The following is a 23,204-nucleotide window of genomic DNA, read 5'->3' as shown; positions in this document are numbered from 1 at the left end:
ACCTGCCCGAGGTCACCAGCAGGCACCTGGCATGTCTGGAGTCAGGGCTCTACCTCTGCGTCCACCACGTGCCGGGCAGGGGGGCACAGGCCGCTCTGTTTGCTCTTCATACAGCCCCTCCCAGCTGAGAAGCCCGTCCCTTGTGACCCCTCTCAGACCTGGCCAGGCTTGGCGTGGCCCCGGGGACCCACGGGTGCTGTCTCTCTAGGCCCTGAAGACCCCCGAACCCCCGCTTCTGACCCTGCCGGGCCCAGGATACTAGACTGGGGCTGAACCCGAGGAGGGGAGCTGGACTCCTCCCACAGGACCGTGGGCGGGACAGCTGAGATGGGATCCCCACGCCACGCCCCACCCCGACCGTGCTGGGGGCTCCCGAAGCCAAAGGCATCTATCTGCACACAGGCCACCCCCACCCCCCAGCGGTCCCCACCCCGTGGGGGAAAGAGGGACGGGGCCCCACTCACGGGGGGTGAGGGGACTTTCCCAGAGTGGCATCAGGCCGGCACAAGCCGGGGGAGGGGGGTCAGGACAGGTAGCTGCGCGTGCCACACCCGCCGGAGGGGCCTCGGCCTCAGGGGCCTGCAGCTCTGGGCTCAGCTGCAGCGCTGCCAGGTGGGCGAGTCTGCATGGGGGCTGCACACTGCCGCTCGCGGCCACCCAGCTGCAGCCCAGAGCCAAGCCCAGTGGCCGCTGCAGCCGGGCAGGGCGACAGGAGCTGGGGCCCTGGGCAGGGAGGCCGTCGGGTTTGTTTTCAAGTTCACCACGCACTTGTTTTCATGATTTTGCTTTCATCGCCAGTAGAAGGTTTAAACTGACGGCGCGTCATGTCTATGACGCGGCTTCTTCCTGGAGGAGGAGGTCTCCTTGACCCCCGGGGGCAGCTTAGTCCCTGCTAAGGGGAACAGAGGGCCACCAGTTCCTCCCGTCAGGAGAAACTTCCTGCGTCTAAGCTGCTGCTTCTGCTCGCTCGGAACGAGGGCTGGAGAGTCCAGCGGACCCTGGGAGGACACCCCCCCAGAACCCCAACTGCTGGGGGAGCCTGAGGGTGTGGCGGGGAGGAAGGCCTGCAGTAAAGGGGCCAGGCCTCTGCCTGCGAGCACGACCCTGCGGCCGCAGCGCAGGCGGGGTCTCTTCGCAGCGCGGTGGGCGTGGGCTTTCACTCTCGCCACGGCGCACAGGGATTGTGCCCAGGGGTGGGGGCTCTTTGTGAACGCAGGAGGCGGAGCTGTCTTTGAGCGGCCCCTCCCCTATCCAGGCTCTGGGGGCCGTGTGGGGGACGCCCTGGTCATCGCTGATGATATCGCCCCACCCCCGAGGGGAGCGGAAGCCTTCCGCAGGCCCGCGTGCGTGCGTGCGTGGTGCGTACGTGGTGCGTGCCTGCGTGGTGCGTGGTGCGTGCATGCGTCGTGCGGGCGTGCGGCACAGCGAAGGAGCCCACGCCGCTGCCTGCAGCTCTCCCGGCGGGGGCCGCCTTCCTGTGTGGCCCCAGGTCAGCGCCCTGGGACACCAGCTGCTTGCAAACGTCCTAAAGAAACATACAGATGGGACCTGCTCCCTTTCAGCCTCGCCGAGCAAGGTGCCCAGTGGAGCGGGCGAGCCCAGGCAGGCCGGGGCCCCAGGCCAGGAGGACGGAGCAGAGCCGGATGGTTGGTCGCGGTGCTGCCGGCAGGGGGACCTGGCCGCAGAGGTACGTTGTCTGTCTGGGCCACCGGGTGTGGTTGAGGGCCCTGGAGCCGGAGGCTGGATCTGGGGTCCTGCTGGCTCTGTGCCTGCCTCACCCCGGCCCCAACTACAGAGGAGTCTCCGCGGGGGTGGAGGGGGCACCTCACGTTCCCGGCAGGGTCTGTCCGGGGCGACTCCCCCTCTTGCTGGCCGCTAAACGTGGGGCTGTGTCTCAGTGACCAGAGCCCCGCCCTGCGCGCTGCCCAGACGGCAGCGTCTCCAGGTGTCTCCGGTTCCCCAGGACGGGTCCTTTAGAAGGAGCCTTAAGGACGGCTCTCCATTCCCCATGCCCGCCTGCAATTAGGGGGTCCTTTGCTGCAGACCCGCCTTTCTCTGGGGCCTGCTCTGGAAGGAGTGCCTTTAGGGCAATTCCTAAAATGCAGGAGTGTCCCTAACCATGTCAGCCCCTCCCTGAGGGCCACTCCGCAGGGCCCTCCTGTGGTAGTGAACTCACCAGTCTCCCAATACCCAGAGGCAGGGTGGGGCGAGGCGTCTGGTCTCCTCCAGCGCTCCTCCTCGGGCACCACGCTGAGCCCAGGGCCGGCAGATGGCAGAGGCCGCGTCCCCCTCACCGCACTGCCCTGCCAGGGCGGTCGAGCAGGTGGTAGGAAGCCCGCTGGAGTTGTACCGGTTGGGATGCTCTCCTGGCGCTCAGGCCTCTCCAGCCTCTATTTCTGTGGTCGAAGGGGTGCCCTGAGCTCGTGCCAGGGAGAGCGGGAAGCCGGCGCCCGCTTCCCCCGACCAGTCCCCACGAGCCGAAGCGTCGGGGCCAGAGCGCTCAGCCCCTCGTCCACCTGCTGGGGACGTGGCCCGGGCTGGCTCCTCTCTCCTGCACCCCGACTCCCAGGCTGACCCCACCCGGAACTGAACCTTGAGCCGGCCACCAGCCTGGGGCTGAGCCCATCCCAGCCCCCAGCCCCTCACGTCGTCCCTACTCCAGCCCAGGCCGAGCCTGACCCCCGGCGCCCTGGGAGGACTGGGGTGGGGTGCTGCCTGGAGCCCCAGCAGGAGCTGAAGGCCTTGGCTGTGTGTCACTGAGTGACACGGGGTTATTATGCTGTCACAGGGCCGTGCGGAATTCTCACCCCTTGCTGAGAGGCAGCGCGTCGGGAAGGCCCCAGGCTTTTGCCAGCCCAGGGCCCTGCAGCCCACTGTGCCCCCCCAGTTTCCATAACCGTCCTTAGGGCTTCCATCATGGGCCGGGGGGCCAGCACAGACCGGCATCCGGAGCTGGGCAGGAGCCAGCTTGCCTTGAGTGAGGATGGGTGCCGGGCTGCAGACCACGGGGCTGCCCTGGGAAAGCACCCTCTGACCCCAGGGCAGGTGGTGATGGGGGTTCACTGGCTCCACCCTTGATTCCGCCGTGCTGCCGTGTCATCCTTGGTCATGGGGATGCCGCCCACCTGCCCGGGGGAAATGATCCAGCCCCGCCCCAAAGATCGATAGAGGCAGTGCCCTCTCTCCCTTGGGGCCCCAGGGAGACCAGCCGTTGGGAAGGCCAGTGCCAAGTCCAGGTAGTGTTTGTGCCGACTTGGGTGCATGTGGAGCACACAGGGGCCGAGGCACTGCTGGGGAGCTGCCTTCTTCCTGGAGCGCAGCCAAATTGGTGTGAGGCGTGAGGACTTGGGCCGGATGGCCTCTGCCGCGTGCCTTCCCCAGAGCCTGTACATGAGGCTGGTGTAGTGCCCACCTTAGAGGGGTGTGGTCAGGACCCGAGAGAGAACACTGCAGCACTGCCACCAATGGGGGGGTACTTTTTATTGGCACTCCCCACGTTTCTCAGTCTGAGACAGGAAAACGGGGAGTAGGAGGGCGCTGGAGACAGTGGGCGTGCACGTGACATGTTTTGCTCAGCGCCACCACGTCTCTGCACCTGACAGGCTGTGTCTGCCTCTCTCTCCCAAGGGAAGACAGGCTCCCTCTGCCTGCAGCTGAGGGTGAAGTCATGGCTGCTGTGAGCTGGCCTGAGCCCTCCCAGCAGGCAGGCGCCCAGCGCGGATCTCCCCACGTGGCCTGGTCTGACTTCCCTGAGGAGCCCGGCCCCCGGCAGAAGGCCCGCAGCCTCCTGGTGTGGTTGACAGACGAGGAGGCCAAGGATGGGGACAGCTCGGTGTCGTCGGGCCGCCTCTCCGGCTCCTCGGGGGGCCATGAGTCATGCACGCCTCCCCACGGGACCTGGAAGGAGAGGACCCTCCGGGTACTGGGGTACCCGCAGCAGCCCAGGGAGAGCACTCCCCGGCTGGAGCAGCTGAGGGAGAAGATCCGGGCCCAGGCACGGTGGCAGGCGAGCTGCACCTCCCTGGGCACCTCGGCACCCGCCAGCGCCTCAGATCTCTACAAAGCCTGCACGCCAGCCCCCCGGAGGAAGGCCCGAAAGCCGACACACCCCGCTCCGGCCCTGGCCTACCCAGGTCAGCGGCAGCTTCCCCTGGCGAGGGACAGGCAGGGGGCGGGGGGAGAGGGCTGAGGTTGGGCTGCTGCAGGCCGGGCGGGGCTGGGTACGTGGGTGGCCCCGCCTAGGCTGGTGGCCAACTGGGGAGGCCGGTACAGCATGCCCCGTGGCCCTGAGAGGGTCTCGGAGCCTGGGAAGCCAAGAGGAGGTAGAGTCCTCCCGGGGATGGGGGTGCATCTGAGCTGGGTTTAAGCAGAAGGAAGCATCGACTCATCCAGGAGATGGAGATGGAGATGGGTGGGTGGAAGCCAGAGGGATCGTGGGTGGGAGGGCGGGTACAGGGGGGCCGGAGGGCATGCGGGAGGCGTGGAAGGGACTGGTCCCCGGGGGGACTGTGCCCTCAGGCTTGGGTATCAAGGCCATGTTTAAAGGTTTTTGAGCGGCTGCCCAACGGGGACCTTTCCCTGGACATCTTTTCATGGCATCTCTGTCCTCACAATTCTCCTTCTTGTCTCCTTCAGGCTCAGGCATCCTGAGTGGGGCTGAAAGTGGAGTCGAAGACAAGGCAACACCTGGCCAGGGGCGTGAGGCCTCCAGGGTCTCCCAGCGGCAGGCCTCAGGTGAGTGGCTCTGCGGCCAGCCATCCTGGCATCCCCCCACCACTGCCCCCACTGGACACTCAGGCCCAGGTGTGGGTGGCACGGTTCTGGAGCCAGCACTCTCCAGACAGCTTCTCTCTCACTCTGTGCGATTGTCTCTATTAGCTTCCCACTCACAGAGAAGGACACTGAGGGTCAGAGGGGACCCCAGCCATGAAGGGGCCAAGCAGGGATTTGAAGCCAGGCCACCATTCTCTGGAGCCCGATTTCTAACCATCAGGGAAGGAATCCAAGCAGGCCCTGAAGGGCAGGCTGGGGTCAAAGGGCAGGGGGGCTGGGCAGGGGCATCTCCTCGCTGAGCTCTCCTGCACAGAATAGGTGAGGTCTTCCCTGCGTGGTCACGTGCTGGGCCTGAGGTCCGCCAGGCCCCATCAGCTCCTGGGCTCGTTGTTGCATCTTGCAGGCAAGAGGCGCTGCCTGCCTGTCCCGCAGATGGCCTTGCCCTGCCTGGGAGATGCTGAAGGTCGGCAGTGGGTTGGCAGACGTCCAGATGGGGTAGGAAGGGTCCCGAGGCCCAGGGAACCTCTAGTCTTTGGCTGACTCGTTCACTCGACAGACAGGAGGGATGAGGATGGAGAGGTGGGCCGGAGCTGCTCCCGGGGGAGCATTAAGGAGCCTCGGCGTCCCCGGCAGCGGGGCGCTTGGAGGGTTTTTAGGCGGGGGCGCCGTGGAGGGTTTGGGCGTTGGCGGGCTCGCTGTGTGTGCAGGGTGGGCCCTGGGGGGAGGAGCGGTCTCTACAGTCCAGCAGGATTCTGGAGACCCCGGGAAGCGGGGGAGAGGGCTCCGGAGCAGGGGTCAGGCTGTCCTGGAGGCCTGAGACTTTCAGGGTCTCCAGCCAGGGTTTTCCATGGGGCTGTTGGTGGAGAATGAGGGAGACCGTTGCCTATTCCAGTGGTGCCGTGGTGACCAGGGTGGAACAAAGGCTGGTCGACACTCGAGTCGGGACCCTCTGGGTGGCAGCTACAGACTCGTTTCCGGTCTGTCCCAGCCAGATGTGCAAGCCAAGCACAGCCCTAGGTGGGGTGCGAGGGGCCGGCCCGAGTGCAGCCAAGGGGCAGAACCCTCTCCCTGAGCCCAGCTCTGGCCTAACTGGGCACCGGCAGCTCCCCCAGGAGCGGGGCGCCCGCCCATCCCCATTCCAGCTGTGACTCACGCGGAATGCCCCTGTCTCTCTCCTCGGGGACAGAGGGCCCCGATGACCTCAGCTCGTCCCGCAGGTCATTCTCCCCGTCCCCACATGCAGGGGCCCATCAGCCAAACTCAGGACCTGGCCATTGGTCACTCAGGGGCTCAGTGCCCAGTGTCATCAGTCACCAGCTCCCCCCCGGAACCCTCTGGAAGCAGGGTATGGGGCAGGGCCTGGCTCTTTTTTTTTTATTATTGTGGTAAAATACACATAACATAAAGTTTACCGTTTTAACCGTGTTTAAGTACAAAGTTTCTTTGTTTCTGCGGGTTTGACTCTTTTAGGGACTTCATATGAGCAAAATCCTATAGGGTTTGTCCTTTCGTGTGGGCCTCGTCTTGAGGCCCCTCCTGCCAGTGGGGTTGGGTGCTGAGGACGGAGGGACGGGCTGAGGCCGGGACCCAGCTGCACCGCGGAGGCCTGGAGAGTCCCTCGGGAGAGACTTTCCCCGTGCTCCCCAGGCCCCTGGGGACGCGATGGGCCAGGCCCAGCTCTCACACGGTCACTGGCTGGTTGGCTTCTGAGATGCAGCGTCCACCCAGGGGGGGACAAAGACGAATGAGGCCAAACAGAGCAGGGCCGGGTGCCCACACTGGCCCTCGGGCAGCTGCTCCACTCCAGTCAGCCTCTCTGCCTTCTGTGGGACTTGGATCTCCTGTCCCCGCCTGTCCAGCCGGGCGGATCCCACTGTGCGAAGGCCCCTCTGGGTCTAGCGCTCACTCCTCCTCTCCCTGAGGAGCCGATGTCCCATCTGGCCGGCTGCCCTGCCATGGCTTCTTCTGTGGGCCTGTTCAGTCATTTATTCATTCAACAAACATGAGTGCCGTGGGCCGGCCCCAAGCTGGGTGCAGGGGATGGAGATGGGAGGCTATGGCTGTGCTCGGGGGCTCTCAGGACATGTGTCCAGTCGAGGCTGCGAGGGTGGGTGAGGTGAGCCCAGCCCGCGGGGGACTGCCCGGGGGGGGGGGTGGGTTCCCATGCAAAGGGCCGTGAGGGGACAGTCAGGGGCCTCGCGAGCTGGCTGATCCCGTGTGTTGCATTGCGACTCAACCTTCTCTCCTTTCCTTCCGTCTGTCTCCTCTCTCTGAAGTTCCACGGGAGAAAACCAAAAGGATGAAAAGTAGGTCTTGCAAAAGAGAGAAGACCCCCAAGCTGCCTGCCCCTAGGAGAGCTGCCAAAGACACAGGTAGGGTTGGCCCATTCGGGGCCAGGCAGGGCGTGGGGACGGGAGGTTACCATCCAGGCTCAGGAGGTGGGCACATGGCTTGTTTCTGAAGCCAGGACGGCTGGTGCAGCGCTGGCTCCGCCTCGGAAAGGCGGGCGTGCAGTGGGGGGCATGTGAGCTGGTGGCGGACAGATGTGCGTGCTTTCTCGTGACTCGGTGTCACTGGCTGAGCTCTGGCCGTTTTGCTGCCATCGGTGGCGGGAAGCATGGCTGTGGCCTGTCGCCTGGTTTGAGACTTAGACTCCAGGCAGTGAGGCCGGGGTGCCTGTTTCCCCTGGGGTGACCCGTGGTGGGAAAGGCTGGGTGACGTCCGCTTCCCTTGGAGACGTGTCGGCCGTCTGTGACCCAGGAGAGGTCTGTGCAGGGGTCTTGGTGGTGCTGGGCCACACTCACAGAGGAATTCCTAATTCAGCTGTCTTTCCCTGAGGGCTGGGTGGGGCGTTGGCGTCCAGCAAAGACCCAGCTGCCCAGCCTGGTAGGTTCGTGGAGCTCGTGGGGTGAATGCGCCGGATGTGGGTGTGTGGGGAACAGAGGGGGCGGCCTTCCTCCGGGCCTGCCTTCAGCATGTTCGGGGCCAGGGAGGAGTGGCCTCGCTCAGTGCTGGACTCTGTCCGAGTGTGCCTTGGGCTCGAGCGACAGTAGCTCACGTGATGCTCATGGCTCTCCTCGAGGGCAGGTGGGCTCACTCCCACTGTGTAGATGAGGAAACTGAGGCCCAGACAGGTTCAACAGCCCTGCTCAGGACCACACAGGCGAGCCGGGGTTGGGCCCTGACAGCCCCAGGCCTGTGCTCCCTACCCGAGAGAGCCCAGCTGTGCGTACCTGGGCCCACGCCAGGGCACCTTCTCCAGGCCCACCCTCGGGGCCTGGGCTCTGGGACCACTGTACCATGGGCTTCGGAGACGCCAGCCCTGGGAGGCTGAGGTCGGCTCTGTGGGGCCCCTGGTCTCGGAGTCAGCAGCACCGGGGGTCGAGCTGTTTCTGTGCATCTCTATGCCTCAGCTTCCCCAGGGTATGAGGTCACAGTCCTGGATGGGAGTGGGCCATGTGTGGTGTGCCCACGCCACCAGACACCGCCTCCTCTGCCCTTGGGCAGGCCGACGGTTCCAGCAGGAGGAGCACCTGTCCTCCTTCTCTGGCTGGAGGTGGGCCCTGAATGAGGTGGGGATGTGTCGGGAAAACCTCCACTGGAACCAGAGTGAGGGATGCTGGGAGACATGGAGAAGGTTCCGGAAGGCCACTGAAAAAGCACAAAATATAACAGTTTTCTGCATCGCGTTCCCCCCACCCCACCCTCCACCATTCCTCGGCATTTTGGTTTGTTTTAACGGCTCCCTTGAAAGATGACCTGCCTTCTGCCTGACACTGGGTCAAAAGGATGTGGGCCGCATTCGTCACCGTAACCGCCGTGTCACCCTGATGGACGTGGCCATTAGCTTCTGTCAGTTACGAAGTCACAGCTGGGCTAAGGAGAGATGAGTTTGGGTTCAGAGGTCAGAGCCACAGGACTTGGGAATTGGATGAATTAGAAATTTGCTGTAGTTAACAAAAAATTAAATCACAATAGTTATAAAATATTCATCCATCCGGGCCGCAGGAAAACGAAGCCCGATATTTAATTTCAGATCGTAGCACCTCACTTTGCATTTTTTATCGTAGATTAGGTCGGCCCTGGAACTTTGACAAGGCACTTGGGCACTTCATCCATTTCCACAGATTAGAAATCCTCTCGTAAAAAAATTAATTGCCGTTAAACTGCTCCGTGGAAGAAAAAAATGTGCCCATCAGGACCCATTTATTGACCTGGATCCCTCTGGCGGGCTAATGGGGAAGCCAGTGATGGAGGGGCCTGGGGACGGGGGTGCCGAGAGGGGCCTGGCCAGCAGGTGGCCCCCCCCACCTGGTGTGGTCCCTGCCTAGGGCCCCGACCAAGGGAGTGAGGCCATTTTTTTTTTTTAACATCTTTATTGGGGTATAATTGCTTTACAATGGTGTGTTAGTTTCTGCTTTATAACAAAGTGAATCAGTTATACACATACACATGTTCCCACATCTCTTCCCTCCTGCATCTCCCTCCCTCCCACCCTCCCTATCCCACCCCTCCAGGCGGTCACAAAGCACCGAGGAGTGAGGCCATTTTTATGCAGGACGCAGGACCCTCTCTGGGGAGCCCAACCCCCCAGGTCCCACTCATAGGTCGCATGTGGCAGGTGGGCAGTGCAGACTCAGTCCTGATCAGCAGATCCTGACCTTTCTGGGCAACTCCTGTAGTGAGCGTGACTGCTTCGCTTTTGCATCGTGGTGGCCTTGTGGGGAGATGCTTACAGATGGCGAAACTGAGGCACGGGGGAGTTGTCACTTGCCCGAGGCCAGTGGCTATGCAGGAGGAGCTGGGATTTAAACCCAGGTCTGGGACTCCTGAGACCTCACTCTTACCTTCCGGTGTCACCAGGGGCCTGGGGCGGAGGGTGTGGTCTCAGGGAGGGGCAAACGAGGGTGCCTTACAGCAGAGACCACCCACCTATCACACCCTGCCCCCTAGACACAGCACGTTCCCCAGCCCAGACCAGGAGGGACTTCAGCCATAGGCCTGAAGACAGAGCTCCTGCAAGGGGAAGGGTGGTACAGAGCCACGCCCCGAGGACACGCTCCCAGAGGCCACGCCTCAGGAAGTACCCCCCAGGCCATGACCACGCCCCCATAAGCCACGCCCCTGGAACAGCTCTGCGGGACACACCCTTCCCTGGGCTAGCTCCCCCTACCCCGGAGATGCAGGCTGTGTAAGCGTGTGAGCTTACACATTGTGTGTTTGTGAGCTCAAGGCCGGCGCTGCCTCTGCCGGGGCCTTTGTGGATGGGTTTGTTACGATGGTGGGGCTGCTATTGGCATTTGGTGAGCGTAACGTGGGATTATGAAGTGAAACATGATGAATGATGTTTCTTATGTGACAGCATTTATTAAAGAAAGCTGGTTTGTGTGTGGGATGGGGTGACTGTTTCCACGCTCTCCGGGACCCCTTGTCCTGCTAACCTGACTGTCTTCCTTGAGTCCCCTCCCCTATCCCCGCTGAGTCTCACCAGTTTAAAAACAAATTAATTTCCTCTGGCTCAGAGCAAATGATCGGCCATAACATTGCCTTCCCCCTCACCCTGTGTGAGCCCGGCTTGTGCTGGTGACTAGCGTTACTACTGGCCAGCCTTTACTGAGCGTGTGTGGTGTTCCTGGGCCTGTGTTGAATGTTTTACAGACAAATCTGAAGGGAGCACGTTTTATTACCCCCAAGGGTCAGAGAAATCAGGTCACGTTTCAAGGTCATCCTGGGACTCAGCCCTGCCAGGATGCTGGCTAATGGCTGGGGGTGTGGCCCAATCCCCAGAGGGGCCTGGACACGAGGGTTTTCACCCCATCCCCTCCGGGAGCGTGTGAATTGGTCTCCTGGGTTTGTGTGGAGTCGCCAGCCTCCCTGTCTGGGCCAGCATCGGAGGGCCCTGGGCGCCTGGCTGTGTGTGCGTTTTCTCTTTAAGATTCTGAGTTGGTTGGTGTTTACGCTTGGAGAAAAGGACAAGCTCTGGTGAGGGTGCTGCTTGGGCCCCCTCCTTCCCTCCCTAGGCTTCCGCCTCGGCTCTGCTCCGCTCGGGGTGGCATCTGGAGTGTGGGCCTGAGGGAGAGATGCCCAGGAAGCAGTGGCATTGGGGTGCGGGCCCGGCACCTCTCTCCCAGCGACCTGTCAGACGCCCTCCAAACCCCCCACCAGACGGGGACTTTGGGGAGTCGCTCCGTTCAAAAGCCCAGGAAGAGGATTTCTGTCCCCGAGAGGCACCCTTTCGGCTCCCAGAAGGCAGGGCGCGGCCACCAGGCTTTCCTGACTCAGGGACTGCAGGACGGGAACCACAGCAGCTCCCGGGAAACGTGTCACCTCCCCCCGCGCCCCCCCCCCTTAGTTTTCACCACATTCAGAGGGGGTGGCTCTGCGCCAGGTGCCCAGGCTCAGCCTCGAGTCACCCGACGTGGCACCTGCCCCCAGAGGGCTCTGTGAGTGGATGATGGGTGCAGAACCAACGGGGCCTCAGGGAGAGGGGAGGGGCCGGCTCTGCTCCTCTTGAAGCCCTGCAGCTCTGGCCACCCCTGCGACTACCTGTCTTTGCAGGACACGGCAAGAAGTTGGGAGCTGGTGAGAGTTCCCCTGTCTGCCCCCGGCTGCCTAGATCAACCTCTGCCCGCAGCGCCCCGCAGGTGTCAACCAATGCTCCCCACCTGGCTTCCTGCCATCAGCCCGTGAACATCCAGGCTGCTATGGCCGTCCTTCGAGACCTCCACCAGCAAATCCAGGCCAGCCTGGAGCTGGCCCAGGGCCACCACCCAAGGCGAGGGCTGGAGCCGCGGGACCTGGCGGGGAGGAGGTGGCAGAGCCCCTGGAAGCCCCCAGACTTGCGGGGCTCCTGGAAGAGCCCTCGGGCCGTGACGGAGGGGGTGCCTGCGTCCAAGAGGGCTGGGAGCCTGCCCATGGCGCCGAGCTGGAGCGCCTCGGCCAGGTGGGAGTCCTATCCGCAGAGGACCTGGGCGGCCCAAGGACGAGATCCCTCCTTCCGGGGACCCGGGAGCCCCACGGAGAGGCTGAACTCCTTCCCTCAGCGGCCCTGGAGCGCCTCGACCAGGCGGACCTCCTGTCCACCAAAGACCTGGGCGGCCCAAGGATGGGACCGCTCCCTCTGGAGGCCCGGGAGCACCCCTGAAAGATGGGGCCCCTTCCTGCAGCAGCCCCGGAGCACCTCGTCCGGGCAGGCTTGGGGTCTGCAGAGGGCCTGGACCTCTTGTGAAGACCGGGAGGGCCCCGCCCGAAGGCCCTGGAGCCCCGCCTTCACGCAGGGGCCCGACCCCCGGTGCCAGGGCAGGGGTCCACTGCTAACCCCCGCGGGGGCGAAGCTCACCTGGCCAAGGCCCAGCCAGGGTGCCCTTTGGAACATGCCTGGGAAGGAGAATGAGGTGCGACCCCCGCCGCCCTGCCCGAAGCCCCGGGGGCCCCTCCACAGCTCCGAGTCCCTGCGGGAGTTCATCCAGCAGAAGATGGAGCCCTGGTGGCAGCAGGCCCTAAAGGAAAAGGCCTCCACCACGCAAGCGCTGGAGCTCAGAAACCAGAGGCTGCAGGGCGTCTACAGGAAGCAGAGGGAGGCCGTCCCCGTGGTCTCCCAGACGACGCCCGGCATCGTGACCTTCGTCCCGCATTCTGCACAGTCCGGGGTATGCACCAGCTCAGCCACCGAGGTCCCCCGGGGTCCCCTGGCTGTGGCAGGGCTCTGCAGGGACCCCACTGCCTCTGTCTCTGTCCCCAAAGAGGGGACCCCTGAGGGACCCAGCCTGAGACCCTTGTGGAGGCCGGGGCCAGCTCTGAGGCTGAGACAGGGCCTGGGGTCTTCTGGTCCAGCCTGGGCTCTGATGACGTCCTTCTCCTCTGCTTTAGGGCCTGGAAGCCACCGGGGGCCCAGGAGCACCTGTGCCGCAGTGGAGCAGGGTGACTTCCGGCATGGTGCTGGGGGACCAGGACGCCCCGGGCAGGTGGGTGTGCAGGGGCTGGGACTGCATTTCCCGGGGGGGCTCTCCCGGGCGGGGGGTCGCTCCCTCCGTCCAGAGCTGCACGGAGCCTGTGATCAGGGCTGCGTTAGTTTTCGCTGAGGTGAGCTTCCCGTCACGTTAGGTTAACGTTTATAAAGAAAACTATTCAGTGGCATTTGGCACGTTCACAATATTGTGTAACCACCACGTCCATCTATGCCCCAAAAACAGTTCATCACCCTGAAAGGAAACCCGTCCCCATTAGCAGTCACTCCCCGGTCTGCTGTCCATCTGTGTGTATGCATTCACCTGTTCTGATGTCTCGTGTCAGTGGAATCATATAGCATGGGGCCATTGTGCCAGGCTTCTTTCCCTGAGCGAGTTTTCTAGGTTCGTCCACGTTGTGGCCTGTGCAGGACTTCCTTCCTTGTCATGGCCAAGTAATACTCCACTGTACGATCTCCAGGTTCGTCCACGTTGTGGCCTGTGCAGGACTTCCTTCCTTGTCATGGCCGAGTAATACTCCACTGTATGATCTCCAGGTTCGTCCACGTTGCGGCCTGTGCAGGACTTCCTTCCTTGTCATGGCCGAGTAATACTCCACTGCACGATCTCCCACATGTTGCCTACCAGGGGCAGCTGATGGACTTGTGTGCTGTTCCCCCTTTTGGCTGCTGTGAGTGGAATGTCTGAGCGCCTGTTTTCGGCTCTCTGGTGCACGCACCCAGGAGTGGCATTGCCGGGTTGTGTGGGCTCCATATTTAACTGGTGGAGGAACTGCCAGGCTGTTTCTGGCAGTGGCCGCACCGTTTTGCATTCCCACAGCAGTGCACGGGAAATCCAGTTTCTCCCTGTCTTCACCAACACTTATTTTCTGGGTTTGTTTTCTTTTCCCTTGCATTCGTTTTTGCTCTGTTTTCACTGCCGTGTGTTTTCATTTTTCTGGGGCAACTGTCCAGGAGGCCACTCCCCGAGCAGCATCTTGAAGTGCAGGGTGGGAGACCTTCCCCCACTTTGCTGGGGGAGTTGAGTGTCCAGGCTCCCTAGAGGCTGGCCTTCCCAGCTCTTGCCCTCGCGGCGAAGGGCTCCGGGGAGTGCCCCGTGGGCTCCAGGCCAGTGCCAGCCACTTCCTGGCCACCTGCCCAATAAAGGAGGGGGAACTCACAGCCAGGCTCCTAGGGTATCATCCGCCCATGGCTAGGGGGAGGAGCTGGCCCAGAGGCTAAAGACAGGGGTCCCCACAAGATGCCGCCCACCGGGAGCTTCCTGCCCTGGGCTCGCTCTGAGCCTGGCTCCTGCATGGGTCTTTGGCAGCCAGAGTTCTGGGAGGGGGCTTTGGGCTGAACCCTTTGGAGCTCAGCGCCCACCCCTCTTTGCAGCCCCTCGACCCCCCACCCGTCCACCTCGGTGGGATGGACACCCTCCCCTGGCCCCTGGCTCCTGGAAATTGCCCTCTCTGGATCCTTTTTGTTTCATTTGTCTTTAAAGTGCGCACTCCTCCCCAAGATTCCAGGTCCACAGGGCTGCCCAGGGGTGTGCGTTGTTTTTTAACTTTTTAAAGTTGACATCTGATCATATCCAGACAAGGGCGCAGGTCCTAGGTGTGCAGTTCAGTGAATGCTCGCACGCTGAGCACGTGTGTAACCTGCACTGGGGCTGAGAAACCGCTCACACCCGAGGGCAGCCCCCCGCCGTGGGAAATGCTGGCAGGGGCTCCTGCCTGTCAGGCTCCTTCTGCTGGGCACGATGCTGGAGGGGGGCTATCTCTGTGGTGGAGGAGGCTGCAGGTCCTTCATCGTGCTTCACTCTGTCCTTTTTTTTTTTTCCACTTAAAAAAATTGTGGTAAAATACACATGACAAAATTGTAAAATTTTGTTAAGATCATAAAATCTTAAGCAGTTTTAAGGGCACAGTTCAGGGGCATTACGTACATTCACACTGCTGTGCAAACATCACTACTATCATCTCCAGGACTTTCTCATCTTCAGTTTCACAAACGGAAACTCTGTCCCTGTGAAACACTCGCTCCCCATCCCCCACCGCCCAGCCCGGGGCCCCACCGTCCTACTTTCTGTCTCTATGAATCTGATTCCTTCTGGGACCCTTTTGTGACTGGCCTGTTTCACTCAGCATGACATTCTCAAGGTTCATCCATGTTGTAGCCTATTTCAGAATTTCTTTCCTTCTTAAGGCTGAATGCTATTCCATTGTATGGATGGATCCCACCTTGTTTATTCATTCGTCTGTTCATGGATACTTGGGTTGCTTCTGCCTTTTGGTTGTGAATGGTGTTGCTGTGAACATAGGTATGCAAACATCTCTTCAAGCCCCTGCTTCCAATTCTGTGCGATATGTACCGAGCATTAGAATTGCTGGGTCATATGAGAATTCTGTGTTTACTTTTTGAGGAACCTCCATACGGTTTTCCATTTTATATTCCACCAACTGCGCACGAGGGTTCCAACTTCTCCACGTACCTGTCAACACTTGTTCTTTTCTTTTTCTTTAGTAGTGCCCATCCTAAAGAGTGTAAGGTGGTATCTCATCGTGGCTTTTTAAAAATTTATTTATTTGGCTGCACTGGGTCTTAGTTGTGGCATGCGGGATCTTTAGTTGCGGCATGCGGGATCTAGTTCCCCAACCAGGGATCAGACTCAGGCCCCCTGCATTGGGAGCACGGAGTCTTACCCACTGGACCACCAGGGAAGTCCCTCACTGTGGCTTTCATCTGCATTTCCCTAATTATTAGTGATGTTTAGCATCTTTTCACATGCTTCTTGGCCATTTGTATGTCTTCTTTGGAGAAATGTCTATTCAAGTCTTTGCCTGTTTTTTCATTAGGTTATTTGGGTTTTTGTTGTCGTTGAGTTGTAGGAGATATACTCAGGGGAGTAATCTCTGATCAGATCTGGGTTTGTAAATGTTTTCTCTCATTCTGTAGGTTTATTTTTTCATTCTGTTGATTGGGTCTTTTGATGCATGTAAGTTCTTAATTTTGAAGTAGCCCGGTTTATCTATTTTTTTCTTTTTCTTGTTACCAGTGCTCTTGGTGCCGTATCCAAGAAATCATTGCCAGCCATCCTCCTCCTTTCTAACAGCCACGTGTGGTCTGCCCTATGGATGCCCCATAATCGCCCCCTGGTCATAAGTTGACGCAGTGAATAGACTCTGGGCCTGGCACAGAAGCTGCAGCTATGCGCATCCCTGCACATGCGTGTTTCCCACGCGCCTGGAGAGGGTGCCCTAGGGCTGACCGTCTTCCCCTCTCTCCCTGCAGCTTCTGCCTGTGTTTGAACAGAGCCTTGAACCCGGCCGAAACTCTGGAGGTGGGAGGCCCCCGAGATGGCTGGGAGGGCGCCCCCCTGCTGACGTCGGCCAGTTCTTCCCTGGGCCCCCTGCAACTCCAGGACCTGACCAGCCACTGCTCAAGCCCGGGGCTGTGCATCTGCCTGGACCCCGAGGAGTCCGAACGCCTGGGCGCGCCAGGCCCCCTGCACTTCCGGTACAAGCAGGCTCGGCTGCAGGCCCTGGAGACCATGGCCAACGTCCTGAAGCAGCGAATCGACGTCCTGACCGACAGGCTGAGCAGGTCCGAGGCGACGGACGCAGCGGGGGGGCCCGTCCCAGGCCCGCTGCCCTCGAGCTCCAGCACGCCAGCCTGCCCCAGAGCCCTGGTGCCCAGCGTGGGCGGAGGGGCACCCTGGGACTGGGCGGGCATGCGGGCCAGGCCGCTTCTCTCTACCACCTGCTTCCCGGACACTGAGACGCTGCCCTGGAGCCCTGGCTGGGAATGGCTGCAGAGCGTCAGCCCGAGGGGCCACCAGGCCAGCAAGCCCCAAGGTAGGGCCGGCCCCGGGGCCGCAGATGACCACTTGCCCCGTCGGTGGCCAGGGGGACCCCACTTTCTCCCTGCCTCTGGGTTTCTTCTCCTGAAAGGGGCGGGGGTACATTGACAAGACCACAGCAATTGTCCCTCTGCAGCTGTTGTCACCATCTTGCCTCTGGCTGGGGGAGGGGTGGGGCCTGGTCCTGAGCCTGACGTGCCCACCACCTCTCTGCCTCCTGCAGAGGGGCAAGAAAGCAGGACCAGGGTCCCTCCTGCCAGGGGGGTGGGGGCCCCGTCCTCACTCCCCACCGACCAGCTTACCGGCACCCGTCTCTCCAAAGGTTTCATGGAGGATGGGCGCTCGGAGCGGGACAAGGGGCAGGCGAGAACCCTGGCTTCCTTGCAGACCCTCAGCCCCTTCGCAGGGAGGTAAGCCTGGGTGCCACTCCTGAGCAGCCTTGTGCCCCCAGGGTGGGTGCCGCCAGGGTGGGTGCCCCCAGGGTGGGTGCCCCCAGGGTGGGTGCCCCCAGGGTGGGTGCCGCCGGCCCGTGGCAGAGCCCGTACAGGTCCAGTGACATGGCTTCTGACCCGCCCGGGGAGAGGTGCTGGCCTCGGACGCCTCTGGCGGGGCTGTGCACAGTGGGCCATGCGGAAACACCCGGCCAGGCGTCCTGTGTGGCTGGCAGGCTGGTTGTGTCTGGGGGACACGGAGACAGGCAGCCCTCCATCCGGTCGGTGGCCCATGTCGAGTTCTCAGGACCACCCGTCCACAGCCCCTTGCACCTTCTCGTGGCTTCCGTCTCCAGCACTGGCCTCCTCTGGGGTCACTTCACACAGGTCCCTTTGCACGGGCCCAATTACAGACAGATGACCGGCCCGGGGCAGGGGCACTTGTGGCCAGCCCCACCTGGGCCTGCAATGTGGCCTCAGTAGCTACCACCCAGGGCCAGCCGCTCTCCTGGGGACCTTCTGCTGTTCCAGGCCTCAGCCCTGGCTCCCAGAGTCTCGGCCGGCCTCCCCCTGAGGTCCAGCTACTGTCACACCCTGTTCTCTCTGTCCTCCGGCTCATTTCCCCCCAGCAGCCAGTGACCCTGCTCTGTACCCCCAGCCCCTCCAGGAGGGGGCGTCCTCCAGCCCGGGGCAGGTTTTGTCCACAAAGGCTCCAAAGGTTGGGCTGCGCAGGGGAGCTGCCTTCTTGTCACCTGGCCTTCCCTGAGCAGCTGTGGCCCCCAGTCTTCCCAGGATTCGGGGACAGGCTTGTCTCCTTCTGCAAGGACACACCCCTCTCCCGCCCCCAAGAACTGTTCCTTCTGCCACATCGCCTGCCTGTCTGCCCAGGGGTTCCTGCAGGCGCGGGTCCCCAGCCCCGCCCACCTCCTTCCTTGGCACCTGCACCAGGAGGTTGTCAGACACCCCTGGCCCCCTCCCCTCTCCGTCCTGGGGCTGAAGCGCCGGGGGGCAGCCGTCCCTGCCTGGCCCCCACGCAGGCCCTCCCTGCTTGCCCGCTCACCTTGTGCGTCCTCCGGGACTCCAGGCTCGACAGCTCAGAACCGGGGCGGGGGAGGGGGGTCCAGAGGGGGACAGGCCAGTGGATGGTCTCCGGGGGGCTGGCCTTGGCTCGTTGCCAGTATCGGCCAGAGCCCGATGCCGGGGGCTTCTCACCGCCCCCTTCACCCGGTCTGTCCCGGGCTTCCTGCCCTCGTATGTGCGGCTGCCCTAGGGCCTCCGGGGGTCAGTGCAGATCCCAGGTCTGTGCTTAAAGCTGGTGGCCTTGAGCATATTCACGGCCCCCCCCAGCCTCAGAGCCCCCCCTTGGAGATGGGAGGTGGCCCTGAATCCACCCTGATTCCCCCAGCCCTGCCTCACCCTCCCTCCCGTCCCCCAGCCCCTCCCCTGCCCAGCCTCAGCGCAGTTACTGAAACTGAATTGTTGACACCAGTAGGGGTCAGCATCGGGCTGGACTTCACGTCCTCTGCACCTACCCCCCCATCCTGCTCCCCGTCTAGAGCTTGAGAAGGGGAGACGGGTGGGAGAATTCTCCAGAGGTTACTTTCGGTGCCCTAGGCTCTAAGGTGGACAGCCTACAGCTGTGTGTCCCGCTGCTGGACAGCCAGCAAGGTCCCTGGGGCTCAGGCCCAGAAGGTGTCAAAGCCGAGGGGTGTTCGGGACCTTCCCACCAGGGGCACTGTGTCTCCCTCCCCACCTCAGCCTGACCAGGCCGGGAGAGACAGGAGGAGGTGGAAATCGTTCAGAGCCGTGCCCTGGACGTCCCAGCACCCTTGGAGCCAGGGATCAGGGCCCAGGGGCTGGCTGGGCCTCTCAGGCCTCCGGAAGGCACCTGGCCCGGCCCAGTCTTCTAAACTAGCAGTCTCCACTCACTGCTTCACGGGGCTGCTTTGCTGCCGTGCCTCTGGTCACCTCCCTCGCTGCCCGAGTGAGTCCAAGGATGCAGGTCACAGCTCTCCTCTCCAGGGCCTGGCCCGTCCTGCCACCTCTCAGGCCAGTTCCTGAGTCGGGGTGGGTCTCCTCCACCGAGTCCTTTCCCTGCTGGGGCCACAGTGCTCAGTGGCCGGGTGGGGGCCAAGCTTGTTAACCAGCATCATGCGGTGAGGACACCAGGGTTTCCCACCCCCCATGGGGCTTGGGCCCCTGAGGCCCAGTCCACCCCAGCGTCTCTGGAAGGAAGGACAGAGGAGTGTGTGCCCCAGCTGTGTGCCTGCCGTCACCCCGCAGGCCTCCCTGCACCTCATGCAGTGCTTGCAGCAACCCTGAGGGATGTGTGCTCATCCCCATTTTACAGATGGGGAAGCTGAGGCTGGCAGAGGAGAATTGACCTTGCCCAGGATCACGTAGCCTGGGGGAGGACAAGCCAAGTTTCAGACCCAGGGCATGGACTCCAGAGCCCCCAGTTTTTCTGCTACACCCGTTCCCTGGCCAGTGGTTCTCAAACTGTTCCCTGGGGACTCGTTAGAAATGCAGAGTGCCCGGCCCATCCCAGCCCGCCTGAATCTGCTATGCTGGGGGTGGGCCCAGTGATCAGGCGATTCTGATGCTCACTGAAGTTTGAGAATCACTGCCCTAGAGAATCTAGACCAGTGGTCAGCAAGCCACAGCCCTCTAGACCCACCGCCGGTCTTTGTAAATAAAGTTTTATTGGCACACAGCCATGCTCATCATTTACATAATGAGTGTGGCTGCTTTCCTGCTACAAAGGCAGAGCTGAGTGGTTTCCACGGAGACAAAGACCGTGTGGCCTGCGTCTGTTTCTCTGTGGGAAATGTTTGCCGTCCCTGCTCTAGACAATTGAGGGAGAATGGCTTGTGGACCGATGACATTCCCTTTAAGTAGCCTTGGAGGATGCAGCTCCTTCCTGCCCTTTGTTGATCCCAGGTGGGGGTTATAGCATCCTAAGTTCTGGGTTGGGAAGGAGGGAGCTAAGAGTCCCCCTGTCTCCATGACTACGCATTCCTGGAGCAGCCCCTGCTGCCACTGCCTCTAGGAACCCACCCCTGACCATCGGAGCCCACGGTCAGCGCTCCTGCCCCAGCATCCCTGGGGTCATTCTAGGATCAGCCCCTGGGCCCATCCCTCACCTCCTCAGCATCTCTCGTCTGGGCCGCAGGGCTGCTCCCTCTTCCTGGAACAGTGTTTTCACGCCATCTCGCCGGCAGGCCTGCGAGCTGTAGGGTAGGGGCGGGGTGGTGGGTCACCTGGGAAGAACAGCAGGTGCTCAGCGAACACCTGTGGGGCTGGAGGAGGGCCCACCTCCATGGTCTGCAGGTGTGGCCGGTGTCTTCAGTCACCCAAGGGCATCCTGGGTCACTCGGTGCAGGAGGGACAGCCACGTGTGCTGATGAGACGTGAAGTGAGGCGGGCTGTCGGCACAGCTCGTCCGAGCCCGTCACACACACCTGGGCTGCACAGTCATCTGTGCCCCAAGCCCCTAATCCGGGCAGCTGCAGCCCACCTGTGCCCGGCGGCTCTCCCACCCCACCTGGACTGCTGCCCTCTCGGGGGGGCCCAAGGCCACGCCTTCCTCCTTCTCCTGTGGCAGATGTGCTGGGCAGCCCCGGGTGAGGCTGAGCTCGCCCTGATGGAGGGCAGGTCTCTGAGTCTAACTGGACCAGTTTGACCCCGGCCTCCTTGGTCATCCGGCCAGCTCAGGCCCCTCTGTGGACAGGGCAGCAGTGCCGGCACGAGAAGATGGTCCTGAGGCTTAGAGCTAAGATGTGGGCCCTGCTCCACTCTGGGCCTGGTGGACAGTCTTCCTTAGCAGATGGCCGAGGGGACAGAGGCAGAGGACATGCCCCATGCCCGTCACTGCCAGAGCAGACCCAGGGCAGGTGAGGGCTTCCGGGCGAAGGGCGCTCTGGTGCTGGCCCCAGCGCCGATGGCGACCGTGGACGCCGAGCGCTCCTGCTGGGCGCTGGTCCCCCTGGGTCCGAGTGCAAAGCCCTGAGTCGCCGCTCACAGACCAGGCCCCGCCTGCTCGCCACTGCCCTCCTGGCCCTCTGGTCCTTTGGCCCTTGGGTCTCCCTGGCCACTGGGTCTGCAGGAGAGCCCAGATTACCACCCCTCCCCGCCCAGCCCTCAGCTGTCTCCTGCCTCGAGGATGTTCGCTGCTCACACAGGTGTTTGTGTGTCCCCAGCTCACTCGGGGCGCCAGACCCCCGCTGCGGCTCCCTGCGGCTGGAAGAGATGCGGTCGGCCAGAGGGGCGGGCTTGGTCACGCCCTTGACCCTCCGGAGCTGCGGTAAGGGCGAGCCCGTGGACAGGCCCTGGGCCGGCTGGTCGGGTGGCCAGGGAGATCCGCTGGGGACCCGCTCCACGGCCTGATGCTCGGCCAGGTTCTGCGGGTGTAGAAAGATGCTTTTCTACGTGGAGAGCGTCCACGCGTCAGTATTAAAGTTTTCTGGAGGCTCTCAGGGCCCAGCCTCTTGCTGTGTTCTCTCGCCATCCATGCTTCTGTTGTGAGTTTGCTCCCCCGAGAGTCAACGGCTTGTCTCATCAACGGCTCTGCTCCCGGGGCCCAGCCTTCTGCCTTCTCCTTTGAGCCGAAGGGTTTTTCCCCCGTTATAGCAGAGGAGGCTTGCCCAGGGCCCCAGGGCTGGTGCATAGCCAGGGCCGGGGCAGGGGCTGCTCCCGCCTGGAGCCCTCCTGGGTTCAGGCCTTCTTCGTGGCAGCAGGCCGGGCCTAAGCCCCAGCGTGTGCGGAGCGGGGCGTGGGCTGGACTGTGGGACGCTGTGTCCAGTGGGGGCTCAGGGAGGGGCAGCTGGAGGTCCCTGGCACGGTGCTGGGGACCGAGCACCTGCTCTGAAAGGCCTGGGATGTGACTTGCCGTTTAAGCCTCATTTTCCAGTTGGTTTTTTTCAAAAGTTTTAAGAGCGGGAATAAAAACATGCTCACGTCTGTCTGTAGGAGAATCGGGCACTGCAGGTGCCTTCGGAACAAACCCCCAACCCCTGCTCCGCTCAGGAGTGGCCCCAGATAAAACCTGCACCTCCTTACAGGGCCGGCTGGAGTCGCCCATCTCACAGGGCGGGCAGTGAGGCGTGTGGGGTCAGTGGCCTGCGAAAGGCCCAGGGGCAGTTAGAAGCCCCGGGTTTCCCCCTGGTGTCTGGGTGAGGGGAAGGGAGGGAGGAATTTCAGCCCTGGGCTCTGGCGTCCCGCAGACCTGGGGTTGCAGCACGGGATGTGGCAGACCCCTTGTGGACGAGCAGCTTCCCCAGGGGCTGCCCGGCAGCGGCCTCCCTGACAGACGCCTGCCCCTCCCTGGAAGACAGAGGGCCCTCAGGCCAGGCAGGGGGGGGTTGGGGCCAAAGCCCTCAAGGGGCTGCCAGAACCCTCCTGCAGACCAGGCTTCCTCAAGCCCACCGGGGTGGGGCAGATGTGTGCTGTTGGACACGTGCACGTGCATGTGTGTACGCGCGTGTGTGTGTGTGTGTGTGTGTAGAAGGGGCCCCGGGCCCTCTGAGGCAGGGGGCTCTGTGCCACCACATCCCCCTGCCCCTCGCTCTGGGAGACTTTCCCAGCATGGGGAGGGGCTGCTGGGGAGCCCCCTGGTTTCTTGGTTCATCTTCCCTGTGCTCAGAACAAGCTCGCTGAACACCTGCTGAGCCTGGCACTGACTGGGCACCAGGCCATGCCCTCAAGGTGCCTGCCTTTTGGGGAGGGTGGGGCAGGTGGTCAGAAGACACACGTTACAACACGTAGCACGTCAGATCCTGGCCAATAAGTGCCCAAGGGGAGAATCTACCCCGAAGAGGGTAGACATTTCCAGCCCCTCCTCGTCCAGGAAGTGCGGCCCAGTGAGGGGCAGTGAGCTGCCTGGGGCGCCCAGGGACGGGCTGGGACCAGGGCGTGGGCTCAGATGCCAGTTCTCTATCCACCCCTCTCCGTCCTCCTGGCTGAGCTGGAACCGGGAACCTGGGCACCGCTGTCTGTTCCAGAAAGCTGGGAGAGCTCGGGCAACCCTGGCCCCTCTGCACCATCAGCTGCGTCCTGTCTGTAAAATGGCGTAACGCAGGGACTCAGGGAGCTAAGACAGAAAGCAGGAGGGCCGAGCACTGCAGCGCCCTTAGCTTTCACTCCTGCTGGTCCCCAGCGCCAGCTCACTGCGTCCTCCCGGGACGCACAGCCCACG

General features: G+C 62.5%; 1 protein-coding gene and 1 long non-coding RNA gene across 4 annotated transcripts; one reads left to right on the top strand and one right to left on the bottom strand.

Moving 5' to 3' along the window:
• Window positions 1-1,412: 1,412 nt before the first annotated feature.
• Window positions 1,413-21,481, top strand: CCDC187 (coiled-coil domain containing 187). 3 transcript variants are annotated; one of them, XM_049711267.1, is made up of 9 exons: window positions 1,413-1,687; window positions 3,628-4,133; window positions 4,642-4,734; window positions 7,050-7,145; window positions 11,332-12,422; window positions 12,643-12,737; window positions 16,013-16,575; window positions 16,903-16,990; window positions 21,211-21,481. In XM_049711267.1, the coding sequence occupies exons 1-9, from the start codon at window positions 1,542-1,544 to the stop codon at window positions 21,395-21,397; spliced, it is 2,865 nt and encodes a 954-aa protein (XP_049567224.1). In that variant the 5' UTR covers window positions 1,413-1,541; the 3' UTR covers window positions 21,398-21,481. The 3 variants fall into 3 exon arrangements, with proteins under 3 accessions (XP_049567224.1, XP_049567225.1, XP_049567226.1); XM_049711268.1 differs by lacking the exon at window positions 1,413-1,687 and adding an exon at window positions 2,803-2,977; XM_049711269.1 differs by lacking the exon at window positions 1,413-1,687 and adding an exon at window positions 2,975-3,045.
• On the bottom strand, window positions 1,856-2,721 carry LOC125964762 (uncharacterized). The gene is made up of 3 exons (XR_007478030.1): window positions 2,647-2,721; window positions 2,177-2,396; window positions 1,856-2,016 (listed from the first exon to the last, which is right to left on the bottom strand). It is a non-coding gene; the product is annotated as an uncharacterized LOC125964762 (long non-coding RNA).
• Window positions 21,482-23,204: the final 1,723 nt, after the last annotated feature.

Source organism: Orcinus orca, chromosome 6 (genome assembly GCF_937001465.1).
Source record: "Orcinus orca chromosome 6, mOrcOrc1.1, whole genome shotgun sequence".
NCBI lineage: Eukaryota > Metazoa > Chordata > Mammalia > Artiodactyla > Delphinidae > Orcinus > Orcinus orca.
The sequence above is the reverse complement of the archived record's forward strand: the minus strand, read 5'-3'. Positions and strand labels throughout refer to the sequence as shown.